Genomic DNA, 20,007 nt, shown 5'->3' with positions numbered 1-20,007 from the left:
GAATGTCTTGTCATAGACAGCTGGGAGGCCAAGACCGTGGATATATTTAAAGCAAATATTGATAGTTTTTTTGATTGGGCAGGCCATCAAAGATTATGGTGAGAAGGCACATGGGGTTGAATGGGATCTGGGATAAGCCATGATGGAATGGCGGAACCAACTCGATGGGCTGAACAGCCTAATTCTGCTCCTATGTTTTATGATCAGCAGCTACAGGAAATGTTTGACAGAGGTAATTGCTGCTAAAGAAGGTCCTACCGATTATTAAATACAAGGGTTCACATACTTTTTCCAGCCTGCACTGTAAATGATTAAACAATGTGTTCAATAAAGACATGAAAGTACCATTGTTTGTCTATTATTGTGATTTAGATGAAGATTAGACCACAGTTTATCAGTAATTAATGCATAAAAAAAGCAACTGCAAAGGGTCACAATTTTTTTTTATTGCAACTGTATGTACACAACATCCACCACTGTGCCCTTTCCAAAAATCTCAATTAAGTTTGTAAACTGCAGAGAGCTACACTGTTAAATGCTGGTCGAAGAATCTGACAACATGAAAGTAGCAACTGGATTTAAAATAACCAATTGACCACAAGTTATACAAAGTTTTAAGTTTAATTCAATAGGTGCAAAGAAAATGGCTTTCAATTTTGTGCAAGGTGAAAACTAAAATCAAATGAGGAACTAAAGTTAAATCTCTTTGCCTGATAACAACTTGATCTGAGTACTTCAAGCAAATATTTCACGCAAAAAAGTACTTCAAAGCATTTATGGCAAAGCTAAACACAAAACTGAAAATAAAGAAATCTGCAGATAAGCTGAATTGAGGAGGTTGTGAGGAAGGTCCTGAGCAGTATTAACTGACCTGGGTTGAACATTGCTTTGCTGGAAACTCATTGTGTTAGAGATTCTGTTGCTAGACTTGCAATCCAGAAACCTTGATTATTAGCATCAAATTAAAGGAATAAACTAGATTCCAGTTTAAGAAAATGCTTTCTATAAAGGTTAACATTAAACTATCAGATAGTTGAAAAATTTCCTGAAGTAACTACAGTGAACTTAAGGAAATTAATTGCCATTACCTTGTATATTTTTTACATGATTCCACTCCACACCATTAAGTTAACTGCCTTCTGAAGTAGCCTTGCTATCCTACTGAGTTGCAACAGGAACAGCTCCCAGCATCTTTAGTAGTGCACTACATGCATTCTGTAGAGATAGTTAATGAATGTCAGACTTGACTGAACATTCACTTCCCAGAATTAATAAAGTGGAAGCAATTTTTTTATTTTGATGTCCACTTTAAAAACATACAGTAATGTTAAAATCTGACTGAACATTAAAGTAGAAAATGCATTTAAAATGAACAGCCAGATAGTGGATTAGCATTTTATTATAACACTACCATGTAGTGGCAGGAATACAGTACTACAAGAGTACATTGCTTTCAGTTTCAAATTTTGCCATTTGATAAATCGACGGAGCACGCTTCACTGTCAACTGAAATTAAAGCAGCACAAAGTAGGCCTTGCTGGTTTCATCCTGGAATAGCAGAGTTTACCGCAATCTTCATATGGCCCCCAACATTACATAAACCAACCTTTTAACTAGCACTTGAACTGAGCAAACATGGAACAACATAGCTCCAAGCTTGTAGAGTTTAACCACAAAAATGAAGCTTGCTGTAGAAGTAAACATAGAAAATGCTGATGGAAATAGTGGATAATTCTGACAAAAGGCAATAATAATTCTGCAGGACATGACCATGCACAACATTTGAAAACACACTCCTGGGTTTCTTTCAGATACTGATAAGTTTATTTTAAGAAAGGAAAATATTTCTTGCTTTTGGTTTTCTTTAAAAGTCAAAACAAAATAAATGAAACTTCTTTTTAATTTTAAGCAGCCCAGGTTAATGCTCGAGGTGCTATGATTACACAAAAAGGTCAATGTACAGGGCTTGAGTGATCAGTAGTATTTAAAGACACCTCTCTGAACTTTTGGGAACTCCTTTTTGAACTTGTTAAACCCAATCCTCTCAATTTGCCAGAAGTTGTCTCAGTGACTGCTGTTTGGAGCCTCAGCAAATGTGTGATCAAAACCTTCTTTATCAAATGAGTGAGATGAATCTTGGTGAATTTGTAAAGAAAATTTCCAGGCAACTTTTGAGTTGGGTGTTTTCCCAAGAGATGGGGAATCTGACAGTTGAAGTTAGGAGGAAAACAAATTACTTCACCGTTTATAGTAGCCAACAGGTGTGATGTGGTCAGACTGCACTTCGGCTATGGATGTTTGTTTCTGTTATCCATTTAAACTACATGTACATATACAAATCAAGACCGTACAAAAGTGTTTCCTGTATACAAGATGTTCTCATGGAAGAGCTTTGCATCAAAGCGAGTTCACTCAATGAATAAATCAAACCGTCCCTCAAATGAATGTCTCAATCCCAGTTAAGATTAAAAAGACTGCATGTTTACTGAGTGGGATCTCTTTGCAGCCAAGCACTAAAGAATGACAGAAAGCAGCACTCAAGTTATTTTGACTAAAGGGGAAAAAAAAATCACCAGGCATTGTATTCTTTTTATACAACAGCCATTCTGTCTGCATTGAGACAGACGGGCAAACTCAGTCTTTAATGTCCGCTTGCTGCACTTAGCCACTGCCAATGAGACAGACACATGCAAGAACTGCAGCAGCAGCGTGGTACCCTTCAAATCAGCCCTCGGCGTTTTTTGTAGTCCTCCAGGTTTAGGGATCGCCTTGGGGTTCCATCTTTGACAGATGGAGTTTTCGAGCTCACTGACAATGACTTGGATTCTGTGTAAAAAGAGCAAGAAAAGATGGTTAGTGAACATCAATATTAGCAAACAAATAGCATTTGTGGAAAGAGTCAATGTTTCCCCAGAACTGAGAAAAAAAAAGAGGCAAACAACATTTAAAACATTTAGCTGAAGAAATTGTGGAGGCATTAACAGTGATCTTTCAAGAATCACTATACTCTGGAATGGTTCAGGACTGGAAAATTGCAAATGTCATTCCATTAAGGGAGGAAGGCAGAAGAAAGGAATAGAAAAGGCCAGTTAGTCTGACTTCAGTGACTGGCAAGATGTTGGGAGTCCATTATTAAGTATGAGGTTTTGGCATATTTGGAGGACAGGATAAAACAGGCCAAACTCAGCATGGTTTCCTTATGGGGAAATCTTGCCTGACAAATCCTTTGGAATTCTTTAATAAGTTAACAGACAGGATAGGCAAAGGAGTCTGTGGAATTGTTGGCTTGGGATTTCAGAAGGTCTTTGACAAAGTGCCACAAAAAGACTGCTAAACCATTGTTTACCTAAGGTGTTACAGGAAAGATAATAACATTGATCGAAGACTGGCTGACTGGCAGGCAGGAGGCAAAGAGTGGGACTAAAGCAGGCCTTATCTGATTGGCTGCCAGTGACTAGTGAGTGTTCTGCATGGGCTGGTGTTGGGACCACTTTTCATATTATATTTCAATGATTTGGATGGCGGAAGTTTGTGGATGAGATAAATATGGATGAAGGGCAGGTAGTGTTGAGGAAGCAGGGAGTGTGCAGAAGAACTCAGACAGCTTAGGAGAATGGGCAAAGAAGTAGCAAATAGAATACAGTGTAGATTATTTTTTAAATGGGAAGCAAGTTCAGAAATCAGAGATGCAAAGGGAATTGGGAGTCCTCATGCAAGATTCTCTAAAGGTTAACTTGCAGGTTCAGTGATAAGGATGGCAAATTCAATTTTACCATTCATTTCGAGAGAACTGGAATGTAAAAGCAAGTATTTAACGCTTGGAGCATTGACAGCAGTTTTGGGTCTCTCATCTAAGGAAGGTGTGCTGATATTGGAGAGGGTCCAGAGGCAGTCACAAGAATGATGAGTAATGTTCGATGGCTCTGGACCTGTACTCACTGGATTTTGAAGAATGAGGAGGGGATCTCATTGAAACCTTTCAAATACTGTAAGGCCTAGAGTGGATGGTGCTTCATATAGCGGGGGAGTCTAGGACCTAAGGGCACAGCCTCAGAATAGGATGTCTCTTTCAGAGTAGGACGTCTCTTTAGAACAGAGATGAAGAGAAATTTCTTTAGCCAGAGGGTGGTGAATCCATGGAATTCATTGCCACACTGCCATGGAGGCCAAGCCACTGGGTATATTTAAAGCTGAAGTCAATAGGTTCTTAATAATAAGGGCATCAAAGGTACAGGGAGAAGGCAGGAAAATGAGGTTGAGAGAAATAATAAATCAGTCATGATGGAATGGAGGAGCAGACTCGATGGGCCAAATGGCTTAATTCTGCTCCCATGTTGGCCTAAAGGATTGGCCCCCTATCCTCGTGCCAGAGAAGGGTTGGGATGGAGATCCAGAAATTCTGAATGACACACTCAGTAGTGGTAGTAATGCTTATGGTAGAGATGTTAGTGGGTGATGAAAACAGAAAGGATGGAATCTGCTTTGTCCCCAGAAATGATCATCCATTCCATTCTACCCTCAAGTATCAGAGGTACTGCCTTCCATCTGAGACATGGTATTTCCCAGATTGAGTTGAAAGATAACAACGTACCACAGTACAGTTTAGAACATGGCATGGTCTGCACATGGTATGGACTGGATTGAAGTAACTTACATTTACCAATACTCAAGATTGCCAAAAATTGCAGAGGTTTGTTGCCGTAGTCCAGCCCATCATGCAAACCAGCCTCCCCTCCACTGAGTCTGTCTACATTTCCTGCTTGGTAAACCAGCCAACATAATCAAAGGCCCTCACATCCCAGACATTCTCTTTCTCTGCTCTCATCTGGCAGAAGATAAAAAGCTTGAGAACAAGGTTCAAAGACACCTTCTATCCCATGGTTATCATATTTTTGAATAGATCTCTTCGACAATAAAGGTTAAACTCAATATCTCAAACGACCTCATCATTTTATTTGCCTGCTTGCACTGCACTTTCTTTCTCACTGTAACACTATATTCTGCATGTGGTTTTCTCTATTCTACCTTAATGTAGTTGTGTATGGCATGATCTTTTTGGATGGCATGCAAACAGGAGCTTTTCACAACAATAATAAATGAGTATCAACTGTACACCCATCACATGGACACTCTCCCTGGGTTGTGAATACCTAATTACTATGCACCACACACATTTAGGAGATTGGCAGGATGAATTTGCCAGCTGTTGTGTGTGGGAATGGAGAATTCCCTCGTTCCTTTTTTTTTTAAAAACCAACCTCCACCACTCCAAGGCATAACACTCAATTGGTGTTTTCAGCTGAGCAGAACGGAGAGATCTGACCACATTAGCTTGCAAGAATTCACTCAAGAGTCAGTAAGGCTAGCTGGCAGTGGCTCTTCTCTTGCCTGCTCAATCTCCAATCACTGTTGTTTCTGTGATATTCCTAGTTACAAACTGTCCTTTGGAATAAAATCTGGTTGTAATCTTAGGACAACCTGTTATGTTTTACAGGACTTACCTGCATTGGGTACTTGCAGATCAATCTTGATATCAAAGTCATGTGCCTTGAAGAGGTCCTCAGAGAGGTCAGAATTAGTTTTATTATTGCTGTCCTCCTTTTTACTGCTACCCTGATCCTGCTTAAAAAAAATCACACACTAGTTAGAACATAGCAACCACTGTATAAATCTTGCTTTAGTTCACTTTTAGCCATTCTTCGAGTGACATGTTACAACTAGTTAATCACTGCAAATTGGTCTACCACAAATTCAGATGAGAGAGGAGGAAAATTTCACTTGGCCCTCTTAATGTTTCAGATCACTGGCAACACACACAAAATGCTGGAGGAACTCAGCAGATCAGGCAGCATCTATGGAAAAGAGTAAGTACGCGACGTTTTGGGCAGAGACCTTTCTTCTAGTTCTGAAGACCTTCTGAGTTCCTCCAACATTTTGTGTGTTGCTTTGGATTTCAAGCATCTACAGATTCTCTCGTGTTTTTGTTTCAGATCACTAGGATTTTGTGAACTACAGGCACAGAATGTAACATGGTGATGATAACAAATTTTGTTCAAAAACAGACTGGACTGAACATTGAATATTGCTGGTTACAAACTGTTCTGCAGCTCTGGAGTAATGACTCTTCTCTGCAGAAACAATCTATTTGGTTAGAACATTTAAACAGTATATTCTATACATCACCAATGAGCAGAAGGAATGTGTAAAGGAAACTAGAGAAGAGTTGCACTTCATGACTTGAATTATCCCAATGTAAACTGGGATAGAGTAAAACTTGTTGCTTGCTATGCAACCATTTGCAAATCCCAATGGGATGGCAACTGGCTACCATACTTGCTCAGTAAACACGAGGAAATCTGCGGATGCTGGAAATCAAACAACACCACACACAAAATGCTGGTAGAACACAGCAGGCTAGGCAGCATCTATAGGGAGAAGCAATGTCGACGTTTCGGGCCGAGACCCTTCATCAGGACCATATTTGCTCTTCCTTTTTCTCCACCTCTCCCCAGCCTCATCAAACACCCACCTCCCTAGCTAAGCCTTGACCAGCATGCTCACAACAGTAGTACGGGACTAGCAGATTTTATAGATGATTGAAGTTATTCAGTGTTAATACACCAACTTTTTTTTTTAGATCTTGAACAGTGTTATGATAACTTTTCCAATGGCCCCAGTAATTTGTGGGGGGTGAGAACTGTGGGTTTTAAAGGACTGTGGGAGCATTACCTAGTGAGTCAGATGGGGAACTAGGGTAGAAACTCTCCCCCACCTGCCCATCATTCCTCAGCCTGTTTCACCCCTCCCTCACAACCCTTTATATCAACTATCTGCCTTCTGTTCTGATATACTGTCTTGGATCAATTTCTATCCACAGATGCTGCCTGACCCGCTGTTTTCATTCAGTTTTTTTTTTGAACATATGTTCTTGAACTATCTAGAACATAAGATAGCCCTCCAGCCCATAATGTTGTGCCAACCTTTTAACCTACTCAAGGAACAATCTAACCATCTCCTCCTACATAGCCCTCAATTTTTCCATCACCCATGTGCCAATCTAAGTTTCTTAAATGATCTGAATGTATCTGCTTCTATCATCGTATGCACTCACCACTCTATAAACAATTTACTTCTGACTCTTCCCTATACCTTCCTCCAAATCACCTTAAAATTATGCCGCCTCATACTAGCCATTGCACCTTTAGTCTCTAGTGCATTGATGAGACTGTGCTGAATGTTGTTTTTGAGATTATACTTAGATATATGCTCTTCAGCCTACAAATCTGTGCTAATCACCAAGCACCCCCTCCCCCTGAAAAAGCACAAATCCTAACCCATTAGGGTCTCCCTACATTCCTTTCATCTCCCACAGATTCTACCATTCATCTACATACACTCTAACACCACTTTATAGTCAACAGTTTAACTATGAACACACCTACTTTTGGGATGCAAGAGAAAAACTGTGAAGAAAGATAGAATGTGCAAAATCCATATCCAGGTTTGAATGTGTTTGCTGAACAGGTGTTTCCAGAGAAGTGTGAGGTGGTACACTTTGGAAGGACAAACTTCAAGGCAGAGTACAAAGTAAATGGCAGGAGACTTGGAAGTGTGGAGGAGCAGAGGGATCTGGGGGTACATGTCCATAGATCCCTGAAAGTTGCCTCACAGGTAGATAGGGTAGTTAAGAAAGCTTATGGAGTGTTAGCTTTCATAAGTCAAGGGATTGAGTTTGAGAGTCACGGGGTAATGATGCAGCTCTATAAAACTCTGGTTAGGCCACATTTGGAGTACTGCGTCCAGTTCTGGTCGCCTCACTATAGGATGTGGAAGCTTTGTAAAGGGTAGAGAGGAGATTTACCAGGATGCTGCCTGGTTTAGAGAGTATGCATTATGATCAGAGATTAAGGGAGCTAGGGCTTTACTCTGGAGAGGAGGAGGATGAGGCGAGACATGATAGAGGTGTACAAGATATTAAGAGGAATAGATAAGAATGGACAGCCAGCGCCTCTTCCCCAGGGCACCACTGCTCAATACAAGAGGACATGGCTTTAAGATAGGGGGTGGAAATTTCTCGGGGGATATTAGAGGAAGGTTTTTTACTCAGAGAGTGGTTGGTGCATGGAATGCACTGCCTGAGTCAGTGGTGGAGGCAGATACACTAGTGAAATTTAAGAGACTACTAGACAGGTATATGGAGGAATTTAAGGTGGGGGGGGAGTTATATGGGAGGCAGTGTTTAAGGGTCGGCGCAACACTGTGGGCTGAAGGGCCTGTACTGTGCAGTATCGCTCTATGTTCTATGAAGCTGTGAGGTAGCAGTTCTACCAGCTACTACAGTTTTGTACAGGAGGGAGACGAACAGTGGGGTTTCTGGTGGAATGCTCTGAGGGCTATAGATCTTCCTGATTTCTATTATTAGGGGTTCCTAACCAGGAGGCCACAGAACCCTCAGATAATAGTAAGGCTCCATGGCATTAAAAAAAAGGCTGTGAACTCCTGATCTAGATTCAGGTGTGTGAGCCACTATTTCTAAACTTGCACGTGACACAAACCTTAGCAGTTCGACAAACTGTGGAGAAAAAGGGATTACAATGAGGTAAAGAGGCAAACGGCGATTGGGTAAACTGAGGAGAAGCATGGCAAAGAAAGTTTAATGCAGAGAAGTGTACGGTGATGCAATCTAGCCAGAACAATAAGAGGCAATATAGAACAAAGCTTGCTGATCTAAAAGGAGGTGTAGGGTCCTACGGATATGTACACACTAAACACTGAAGTGGCAGGGCACACCAGAAGTAAGTGTAACACGTTGGAAAAGGTTTCACTGCTAACATAATGCACTTTCTGTAGAAGCTGTGTTTGAGTTATGGTTAGAGATAATGGGTGCTTTGGAACATGAGCTGAGTCCTTTGTTAGGCAGGAAGACGCTGGAGAGAACCAGCTATAGGATTCGACCTGGTGGGGGACTATGATTTGATGGAGGAAAAGTCTGCAGTTGACAGTAACAGTTACAATCATAGAGCAGAGGTTTAACAAAATGGCAGGCAAAAACTTGGTTTTAGTTCAGACTAGCGCTGACGTAACAGCAGTGGATCTGCCTGGTACCATTAGGGCCCCAGGAGAAGGGAGGTTGCGGGCTGTTCATACTTTCTGGGAGAAGGGGAGTGTAGTCGAGTGTGCCAAATCAGGAAGCTGGGAGTGGAGACTTTAAAGGCAAGTTGCTTTCGTTTCTATGGAGCAAGGGGAAGGTGTGGCCTGATGTGGAAGGTTTAATGAGTCTTCCAGCGAGGGCCGAGCATTCTGAGCTGGTATCAGCCCTTACCTCCCTGGCAAATAAATGACAAAATGCCCAGGTTCAAAGTCCCAGTTATCATACGCTCATGTTCTTGGGAATGAAACCCACCCTTAAAGGGGAAGAGGAGTACGAGACCTGGGTGGAGCAGACTTGTCAGTTGCTGGATGAGTGGCAGTGCTCTGATGATGTAACAAGACAGCGATTTGTAGAGTTTGAGGATGCCAGCTGCTGACGTAGTGAGATCCTTAAAAGACACAGAACCCCTAGGAAATGCTTTTGGAGTGACAGGAAGCCCAATGGAGCTCATGACAAGGTTTCAGAACATGTTTCAGAAGGAGGAGAGACTTTCTACCTACATTTTCCAGCTAAAAAGGCAGCTGAATTGCTTGTGGCATAAGGGGCCATTCAAATGGCCGAGGGAATCAGTTAAGAATGGACCAAGTGGTGAAAGGTCAGAGGTCTCCGAATGTCTCGTAAGATGTGCTCCCCCCCCACCCCCCTGCCAATTTGTTAAGCTGATCTCAGAAGTAAAAGAGAAGGAGAAAAGGAGAATGTGATGGACGTGTAGGAGGCTTCTGTCAGTGGGGTACAGTCCTCGGTAGTAGCCCCTTTGGCTGAAGCGATCACTGATAGCCCACCCTGGGGAGTGTTAAAGGAGCTTGTGACAGAGTCTAGAACTGAGATGTCCTAGTCGTTATTGGCAGGTGCAGTCACTCCACATGACAAAGCCGACGGAGCCGAACCCTGAAGGGATGGACTAAACTGAGGGCTGCTACTGAACTGGGTCCCCCGAGAAGGGGAGCACTGAAGGTTTTGAAGGCAGAAGCTGGAGTTTTCGGAGGCAGATGCTGGAGTAGCTGAGGTCCTTGTTATATTTGTGCTGGTTTGTCCAGACCCAGTCAAGAAGTGCCTGGCCGCACTGGGCTGGATGATGAACATAAATGAGGGACTGTGTGGTAAACACAGTCCACACTAGTTGTGTTACGGCCTGGGAAAGTAGCTGAAGTGATGGGAAACCCCAAAAAGAGGGCCTCTTTCCAGTGACGGTAATGTCTAGTGCCCCATGAGAGAAGCCAGGGAGAACTCTCTCTGAAAAAGGGAAAGTTGACTCCTGAGTTATTCAACTTTGGGGACTCCCCAGAACCTGGACTTTGGAAGAAGAGGTTGATACAAAAGACGTTGAAGCTGGAAGATATTTTCTACTGATAAGTTTGATCTGGGGTGTTCCAAGAGCACTTGCTACATCATCCGGGTGATGTTCAGAGAAAGGTCGTGGTGACTGGCGCCTGCAGAGGTGGAGGACTTTTGGCAGCATCTGTCGAAGTTGAACGATGCTGAGATCATCACCGAGTCCAAAAGTTCCTATGTGTCCCCAATAGCCATGGCCAGGAAGAAGAATGGGAAAGTATGGATGTCTGTGGACTATAGGACTTTGAATAGGCGTACAGTCTCTGACCGGTATATGATCCCGACAATCAAGGATTCGCTGGCCTGTCTGAGTGGTGCAAAGTGGTTCACTGTGCCGGACTTGAGGAGTGGATATTATGAGATCCCCATGAGTAAGGCTGACGTAGAGGAGACTGCATTCATTTATTCACTGGGACTCTTCCAGTTTGAAAGGATGCTTCAGCGCCTATTGGAAGCCCCTGAGACTTTTCAGCATGTCAGGAGAAAATGGTGGGGGATATGAACTTGCTTGAGGTATTAGTGTTTGGCTCCACTTTGGAGGAACATGAAACAAGGCTACTGAAGATGCTGGGCTGCCTAAAAACTGAAGGGTTAAAACTTTCCCTGGACAAATGTCATAGATGTCCATCAACTATGTTGGGCACATAGTCTTACTTAATGGAGTAGCTACAGATCCGTCTAAAGGCCAATTTATACTTCTGCATCAAATCTACGCCATAGCCTGACTTGCACCTCCCCAAAAATGTAACTATGCGTTGCAGCGAAGCATACCGCAACAAATGTGATTGGTCTGTTTGGTGGAATCACATTTCCTCCTGTGCATTTCCAGTTGCTTCTTCTTCTCCGCCATTTTTGAATTGAGAGAGGAGAGAAGAAGAACGTGAGTTGTCAAATCTGCCTGCCGACATCCAAAAATATTTGAAATGCATTTCCTTGTCCATGTCTCAGCGGCCAGACAAGCACAGAAAATTCACCCTCCTTCTGCCTCAATCCATTCAATGGTCGTACACACCATCTCCTCCGACGTCCTCTCTCTTTTCTGCGTTGCAGTAATTTCAATAAAAGTAACTCTTGTTCAACATTTATTAGCTCCAACTCCAACATGATACGCTCGGTTTGTCGGCATTGTTTGAAGAACACAAAGAAACTCAACACGAAAAACTCAACACAGTGGCATAGAAACCCCACCACCAACTAGCATTTTGGCGGTGAATTACAGAGCGACGCACACACCAATGCACAAGTATAAATGCTCACAATGGCGTAGGCTACGGTGTAGAGCCTACGTATAAGTATAAATCAGCCCTAAGATAGAGGCGGTGACCACGTGGCCAAGGCCCCAAACTGTAAGCACTTTGTGCTCGTTCCTTGGGTTCTGTGGATACCATCAGAGGTTCGTGAAGGACTATTTTAAAGTGAGTTACTCTTTAAATCAGCTTCTATGCAGTTACCCTCTCTTGGGGAAGAAGGGGAGGACGAAAGAAGAGAATGGTGAAGATTATCTTAGCGCTTTGGAGCCTTTTGGAGCAAGATGGGATGCGAAATGTGAAGAGCTGATGAAGGAGCTGCTGACGAAAGCGTCTGTGCTGGCTTTTGCAGACCGGTGTTTGCCGTATGTACTGCATACAGATGCTAGCAGAGAGGACTTAGAGGGTGTTCTGTATCAGGATCAGGGCACAGGGTTGAGACCCGTCACGTTTGCCAGCCGGCGTCTATCACTATCTGAGCAAAACTACCTCACAAGTTGGAGTTCCTGGCATTGAAATGTGTTGTGGTGGATAAACTAAGTGATCTCTATATGGTGTCAAGTTCGAGGTGAAGACGGACAACAACCCATTAACTTATATCCTGACCTCAGTGAAACTGGATGCCACAAGCCATTGGTGGTTGGTGGCCCTGTCTGTCAATGATTTCAGCCTGAAGAACTGGCTGTGGGGAGCTGATGCTGATGCGTTGTCCCAACATGCACACGAAGGGCTTGACAGGGATGGAGAGTGGGAGAGCATTCCCACTCCTGGAGTCAAAGCCACGTGCCAGTTCTCCATCATGGGGAAGGTAAATGAAAGGCAAGGGCATAATCAAGCAGTAGTTCATTTGAGAGCTTCTGATGGTGCCATTCCACAAGTTTACTGCAACCTGACTGCTCTGAAGACAAAGCAGTTGCTGGAACTGACCCTGGGTAAGTGGCCATGGATCAGCAGGATGACCCATGCATATATGCCATTCGGTTAGCAGTTAGAAAGGTGACATGGCCAAGCAGACAACAGAGACACTTTGGGGTGTCTCTACTACTGAGAAAATGGCCCATGATTGGAGCTGAGGAACCAGATTCTATACCGGGTCACATCACCTCCAGACCGGCCTCTGTGTTTCCTATTAATACAGCCTGACGCCAGCAACATGGCAAATGTCTTGGTTATTATGAATCACTACACCAGATTTGCACAAACCAAGGTCACCAGGAGTCGCTCATGAAGTGAGTACTGTTTCAGATTCGCTCCATAACCTTTACTTTTTTTTAAACCTATGATCACCCTTATTTAACTTACTTTTACCTACACCAAAAGATTCTTGCTACTTTTTTGGATTTATCTTGAAGAGTGTACTGTGAATTTTGAAGAAATGAGTACAGAAATGGCTTTAAAATTTAAAGGGCAAGACCCTGGGAAAGATCCTATCGGCAACTGAAAGAAAAAAAAAGACCTATCCTATGATATGTTATTGGAGCTCTTAAATGAAAAATTTGAAGAACAACGACAAACTTTCAAACGAGATCTAAAGGCTTTCCAGGATTCTATGGGTAAGACTGATTCAGTCGTTAAACAGCAGCAAACTCTAATCGCAACTTTGCAAGAGGACGCTCGGAAGCGAGACTTGATAATCGAAAAACTGGAGCAGAAATTATCTTCGACGATTAAACAGGTGGAAACACTTAAAAGCCAAGAGCGTTGACTTTGAAAATCGATCCAGAAGACAGAACTTACACATACTTGGTCTCCCGGAAGGTATCAAACAAGGGGACCCTTCCAAGTATTTTGCTCAACTTTTATTGGATGTGTTCCCTTCTGTATTCCCAGACAGTCCTCCGTTACTTGATCGTGCCCACCGAATTATGGGCCGATCATCAAGTTCTTCATCTAAACCACCTGTTATAATTGTTCGATTTCACTATGTGCATGTCAAAGAGCAACTTATTTGTGTGGCTCGGCGTTTAGGGATGGTTAAATTCAAAGATTTCCAATTTCGATTAGTGGAGGATTTTAGCCCATAAGTAATGAAGGCAAGGCTCCTTTTTAAACCTCTGATGTCCGAATGTTGAGAGAAAAATCTAAAACCAGCGCTTTTATACCCTGCGAAGCTTAGAATCTCACCTCCGAATGCACCATGGCGTATTTTTCTCTCCACAACTGAAGCTCAAAGCTTTCTGGATGAGAATTATCCTGCTGCTTTGGACTCTCGTTTCTAATAAATGAGTGATTTTGATCGTTACAAGATAGTTTTTGTTTCCAAAACCAGATTTTGTTTCTGGCTATTGGTGTAGGTTTATTCTATATTTTATTTTCTAATTAAAGTTTTTTTTCGATGTACTAATCTTTTTATTTTACTTACTTACAGTGGTTACACTGTACTTTATTTTTGGTCATTATTATTAATCCTTTGAAGGTGAATTTTTTTAAAAAACGGTTTTACATTATCCTTTTCATTTTTTGTGTGACTAAGATGGCTGTTTCTTCTTTAAAATATTTCTTGCTTTTGTTTTCATTTTGCCATTTTTTTTCTCTCGTCTTCTTCCTATCATTTCTTATTTCTTATCACATTTTAACTTTTTTTGTTTGGGTTTTAACCCGATTTATAAGTTACTAGTGTTTATATTCTTTTTTTTTTTACTAGCAATTCTATTAAGAAGTTTGTTTTAGTATAGTGATAATTTCTTTTTTGGAGTTTGGGTGGATCTGTTTTTTCCCTCCTTTATTTTTTTGGAGTTGCCTTCTGGTGATGCGGGGTTAGATTTAGTATAATTCCTTTTTTTTCCTAGCCTTCTCCAGGCTCAGTATGGGCTCTTTCTTCATGGGTGGGGGGTGGGGGTGGGGGTTTCCTTTCTAAATTTATTGTTCTTGCTACCATTTTTTTTAGGTTTTTCATTTGGGCTGATTTTAAACTACTAAAATGTCTGCCATGTTGTCACTTCTGGGTCCGCCCCTTATTTTTGTTCCTCTTCCGGGTGCATGAGTTCATAATTTGGTTAACTCTTTTTATACCAAAGGGTTGATTTTAGAAATATGGCTCAGACCATTAATTTTGTCTCTTGGAATACTAATGGCTTAAACCATCCAATTAAATGCAAAAAGATTTTCAAAGACTGAATGCACATATTATTTTTGTACAAGAAACTCATGTGAGGAAAGAGAACACTCAACGTTTTTTTAGGTTTTGGAGGGATCAACAGTACCATTTGAATTCGAATGCCAAAGTAAAAGTTTCAATTTTTATTGACTCCTCTATTACATTTGTCCAACACGATATTATTTCGGATCTGAATGGCCGATTTTTGTTAATTACTGGGTTACTTTTTAACAAAAAGGTTGCTATGGTTAATGTTTATGCTCCAAATGTGGATTATCCCAATTTTTTAATGTCCTTATTTACTTCTCTACCTAATCTAAATGAATATATGTTAATAATGCGTGGTGACTTTAATTGTTGTTTAAATCCTTTGCTGGACAGATCTATATCCACTCAGACTTTACCTAATAAGTCGGCCACTTACATTAATTCTTTTTTGACTGATAATGGAATTTTTGATATTTGGAGATTTCGGCATTCTAAGGTCAAAGAGTTTTCATTTTTCTCACATGTTTATCATTCTTACTCGAGAATTGACTATTTTTACTGACTCTCGTTTTATTCCATCTGTAATTGGTTGTAATTATGATATTATAGCCATCTCTGATCATGCTCCATTGAAACTTTCTATTAAATTAATGGATACAGCTTCTAGTATTAGGCAATGGCGATTTGATTCTACCTTACTGCAAGATCCGGATTTCATTAAACTTATGAAGGAACAGATCGATTTCTTCTTTTCAACTAATTCCACGGATTATATTTCTTGCGGAACACTTTGGGACACTTTTAAAGCATATATACGTGGACAGATTATCTCTTATTCTGTTGGTTTGAGAAAACATATTAAGAAGGAAACTCTTATTGGTTGATAAAATTAAAGAAATTGACAAGAAATATTCCACTGCTCCTAGTAAGGAGCTTTACAAACAAAGGGTTGAACTTCAAATGGAACACAGTTTACTACTTACATCTTCAACTGAAAATCAATTAATGAAAACCAGATCTGATTTTTATATACATAGTGATAAATCGGGTAAACTGTTAGCTAATCAATTGAAGAATGCTTCGGTTAAATGTCAAATTATTAAGATTCGTCAACAGAATGGTGAATTGACAGTTAACCATGATGAGATAAACAAATCTTTTCAAGATTTTTATACCTCCCTGTATCATTCTGAATTCCCTCATGATCATAATACCATGCATGATTTGCTTGGGAAATTGAATTTTCCAAAATTATCATCAGATGATCTTTCAATATTAGAAACTCCTATTGCGGATGCAGAAATTAAAGGGGTTATTTCCTCTATGAGTTCTGGGAAAGCACCAGGTCCAGATGGGTATACAGTGGAATTTTTTTAAGTGTTTTTCCTCTACTCTTTCTCCTTGGTTATGCAGGGTTTTTGAAGAAGCAATTAGATTGGGTAAACTGCCACAATCTTTTTATAGAGCTTCCATTTCTTTAACATTGAAAAAAGATAAAGACCCCACTGACTGTGCATCCTATAGACCAATAACCTTATTGAATGTAGATTCCACGATCTTTTCCAAGTTATTGGTGTCCAGGCTGAAGAAGGTATTACCTCAAATTATCTTGGAAGATCAAACTGGTTTTATTAAAAATCGCTATTCTTTTTTCAATATTAGATTATTGAATATTGTTTATACTCCTTCACGTAGCACCTCAGAATGTGTCATTTCATTAGATGCGGAGAAAGCATTTGATAAGAGTTGAATGGCCATACTTATTTGCTGTGCTTGAGAAGATTAATTTTAGTCCGACATTCATTTCCTGGATTAAACTGATATATCATACTCCAGTAGCCTCGGTTTTTACTAACAATCAAAGATCTCCCTTTTTTCGTTTATTTCAGGGTACTAGGCAAGGTTGTCTTCTTAGTCCATTATTATTTGATATTGCTTTAGAACCTTTGGCAATTGCCATTAGAGAATTACCAAACATTTCTGGCACTACTTGTGGGATGGATATACATAAGTTATCATTATACGCAGATGATTTATTATTATTTATTTCTGATCCTGAGAAATCCATTCCTGCAGTTATATCATTGTTGGCTCAATTTAGTAATTTTTCCAGATATAAATTAAATCTTAATAAGAGTGAATTGTTTCCTTTAAATAGACAGGTTCCAATTTATGGAAATTTATCTTTTAAATTAGTTAATAACTCTTTTATATACTCGGGGATTAAAATTACAAAAATTATAAGGAGTTATTTAAGGTTAATTTTTTACCCTTAATTGATCAGATTAAATGTTTGTTCACTAAATGGTCACCATTATCTTTATCTCTGATAGGTCGGATTAATGCTATTAAGATGATTATTTTATCCAAGTTTTTATATATATTTCAAGCGGTACCAATTTTTATTCAGAAATCTTTTTTTGCTAATGTTGATTCAAAAATTTCCTCATATTTATGGCAGAATAAAAATCCTAGATTAGGTAAAAAAAATTTACACAAGGCAAGGAAGGAAGGTGGATTGGCATTGCCTAATTTTAGACTTAATTATTGGGCAATTAATATCCGATATTTGATATGTTGCTTAAAGGATTGGGATTTATCTTTTAGCCCTCATTGGGTGAACCTGGAAATTAAATCTGTACAAGAATTTCATTGGGTTCTATTTTAGGGTCTTCTCTTCCCTTTGCTCTTTCTAAATTGCAGAAACGAATTGACAATCCAATAGTTAAACATACTTTACGTATATGGTTTCAATTTCGGTAATTTTTTGGGTTGAATCAATTTGTTTTAACTATTCCTATTGTATCCAATTTCTTTTTTCATCCTTCTATTATTGACCAAGCTTATTCAGCTTGGAAGACTAAAGGATTACTACGTTTTTCCGATTTATTTTTGGATAATTGTTTTATGTCTTTTGAACAATTATCTAATAAATATAATTTGCCTAGATTTCATTTTTTTTTAGCTATTTACAGATTAGGAATTTCTTAAACTCTGTATTTCCTACCTTTCCAAATCTTGAGTCTTCAGGTATTTTGGAGAATTTGTTAGAACTAAATCCTTCTCAGAAAGGTGTAATATCAAAACTTTACAATATAATTATGAAAATATGTTCAGAGCCCTTCTATAAGATTAAAAATGATTGGGAAAGAGAACCTAACCTTACTATCCCTATTGAGAATTGGGATAAAATTCTTCAATTAGTCAATTTATCATCTATATGTGCTAAACATTCATTAATACAGTTTAAAGTTGTGCACAGGGTTCATATGTCCAAGGATAAATTGGCTCGTTTTCATTTCTATATAAATCCTATTTGTGACAGATGTCATTCTGAGATAGCGTCTTTAACTCTTATGTTTTGGTCATGTCCGCTTTTGAAAAAATATTGGAAAGACATTTTTGATATTATTTCCACAGTATTGAACATTGCTTTACAACCTCATCCTATTACTGCAATTTTTGGTTTACCAATGATGGACTCAGTCCATTTATCTTGTTCTGCTTGTCGAATGATTGCATTTCTTACATTAATGGCTAGAAGATCTATTTTGTTGAATTGGAAAGAAATTAATCTCCCTACCGTATTTCATTGGCTTTCTCAAACTATGTTATGTCTAAATTTGGAGAAAATTAGAAGTGTTGTATTTGACCCTTCTATTAAATTTGAAAAGACATGGAGACCATTTATTCAATATTTTCATATGATGTAATTTGACCCTGTTCCAAACCTATTCGTTTTTTCAGTTTTGATTATACATATGTTGAGAGGATCAGAGTTGGCGACACTGATGATTTTGTATTTTTTTATAGATATTATAAACAGCCCATTATTCATTATTATTCATTTTCCTCTTTTTTTTCTCTTTATTAGTTATTAAATTGTTAGATTAGTTTTTCTAGGGAATTTTTTTTTCTTTTTTCTCTCTTTTTTTAATATATATTATGATATACCTAGTTTTGCTTTGCTTATATATTTGTATCATTCATATATTGTAACTATTGCTTGTGTATCCTTTCATGTTCAGTTTAAATTTGTAAGTTTGTAATCCCACTATGTATTAATCTTATTATGCTGATATTAATAATAATAAAAAGATTGAAAAAGAAAGAAAGATTTGCGCGAGCCTTCCCTACAAGGACCCGAAGGCGTCCACTGTGGGCTAATTGTTATGGCAGAAGTATTTCGTTTCTTATGGCTTCCCCAGATGGATACATGGAGATCAGGGACGGGATTTTGAAAATATGCTCATACATGAGTTACTGAGCATGCTAGGAGCCGAGAAGACAAGGATTATGTCTTATTACCCACAGGGTGATCCCCAGCCTGATAGCTTTAATCGGACCTTGCTAGACACGCTCAGAACCTTGGAAATCTGCAAGAAGAACAAGTGGAGTCAACATATTAGACATCTGGTCCTCTGCTACAACTGTACACAGATTGAAGGGTACTCGCCGTATTATCTGATGTTTGGGCACAATGCCTGTTGATTGCTGTTTTGGGACTGGTGGGAAAGATCTACAACAGGAGACTTATCTGAAGTAAGTGTATAATATGAGAAGAGCTGAGAAAACTTTATGAATTATGAGGTTTCAGCTACCAAGCAGAATCAAGGAAATAAGAGGAGGTATGATCGAAAGTTTACTTTCTCCCAACTAATGCCTGGAGACAGAGTCTTCAAAGAATTTAGGGCTAACTGGGAAGCATAAGTCAGCTGACAGCTGGACAGCTATGCCCTATGTAGTGGAGAATCAGATGTCAAACATACCAGTTTTCAGGGTGGAACCAGAGGATGGGAATGGACCTGTCAAGATTCTCCATTGGAATTACATTCTACCTCTGGGGTATAGGGTACGTGTTGATCCAGAGCCTGACCTGGACCCTACTCCTAATAAGAGGACTCTGTGGTGACTTGGGAGGACTGAAGGACCAGCAGCAGGAAAGATTAGACCAGCCCCCCTATGCCCCTGAATGGGATATGGATGGAGGATGAGGAAACGGGGGTGATATATGCTGCCTTTTGCTAACTTCCCACTAATTGTGGAAGAGATTCCCAACCCTTCTCATGGCAGGTGAAATGGGGTGAACTAGCAGGGGACAGGCAGGTTTGCAGTTAGAAAATAATGGGAGGCTGGACTCTAAAGTAAATGGGCATGAGGGTCTCAGCCAAGTGTTGAGAAGAGTTATTGGG

At 39.9% G+C, this 20,007-nt stretch overlaps 1 protein-coding gene across 2 annotated transcripts in view; it reads right to left on the bottom strand.

Moving 5' to 3' along the window:
• Positions 1-1,383: 1,383 nt before the first annotated feature.
• The window catches only part of rtf1 (RTF1 homolog, Paf1/RNA polymerase II complex component), a 207,319-nt gene continuing 188,695 nt past the window's right edge, over positions 1,384-20,007 (bottom strand). Inside the window, exons 17-18 of one of the 2 annotated variants that reach the window (XM_059951609.1) lie at positions 5,502-5,622; positions 1,384-2,826 (exon numbers count right to left, since the gene is read on the bottom strand). In XM_059951609.1, coding sequence (XP_059807592.1) covers positions 2,720-2,826; positions 5,502-5,622 — 228 coding nt within the window. In that variant the 3' untranslated portion in view covers positions 1,384-2,719. The remainder of the gene's footprint in view (positions 2,827-5,501; positions 5,623-20,007) is intronic. The other variant, XM_059951615.1, reaches the window with a different exon arrangement.

Source organism: Hypanus sabinus, chromosome 2 (genome assembly GCF_030144855.1).
Source record: "Hypanus sabinus isolate sHypSab1 chromosome 2, sHypSab1.hap1, whole genome shotgun sequence".
In the NCBI taxonomy this organism is placed as follows: Eukaryota; Metazoa; Chordata; class Chondrichthyes; order Myliobatiformes; family Dasyatidae; genus Hypanus; species Hypanus sabinus.
The sequence above is the reverse complement of the archived record's forward strand: the minus strand, read 5'-3'. Positions and strand labels throughout refer to the sequence as shown.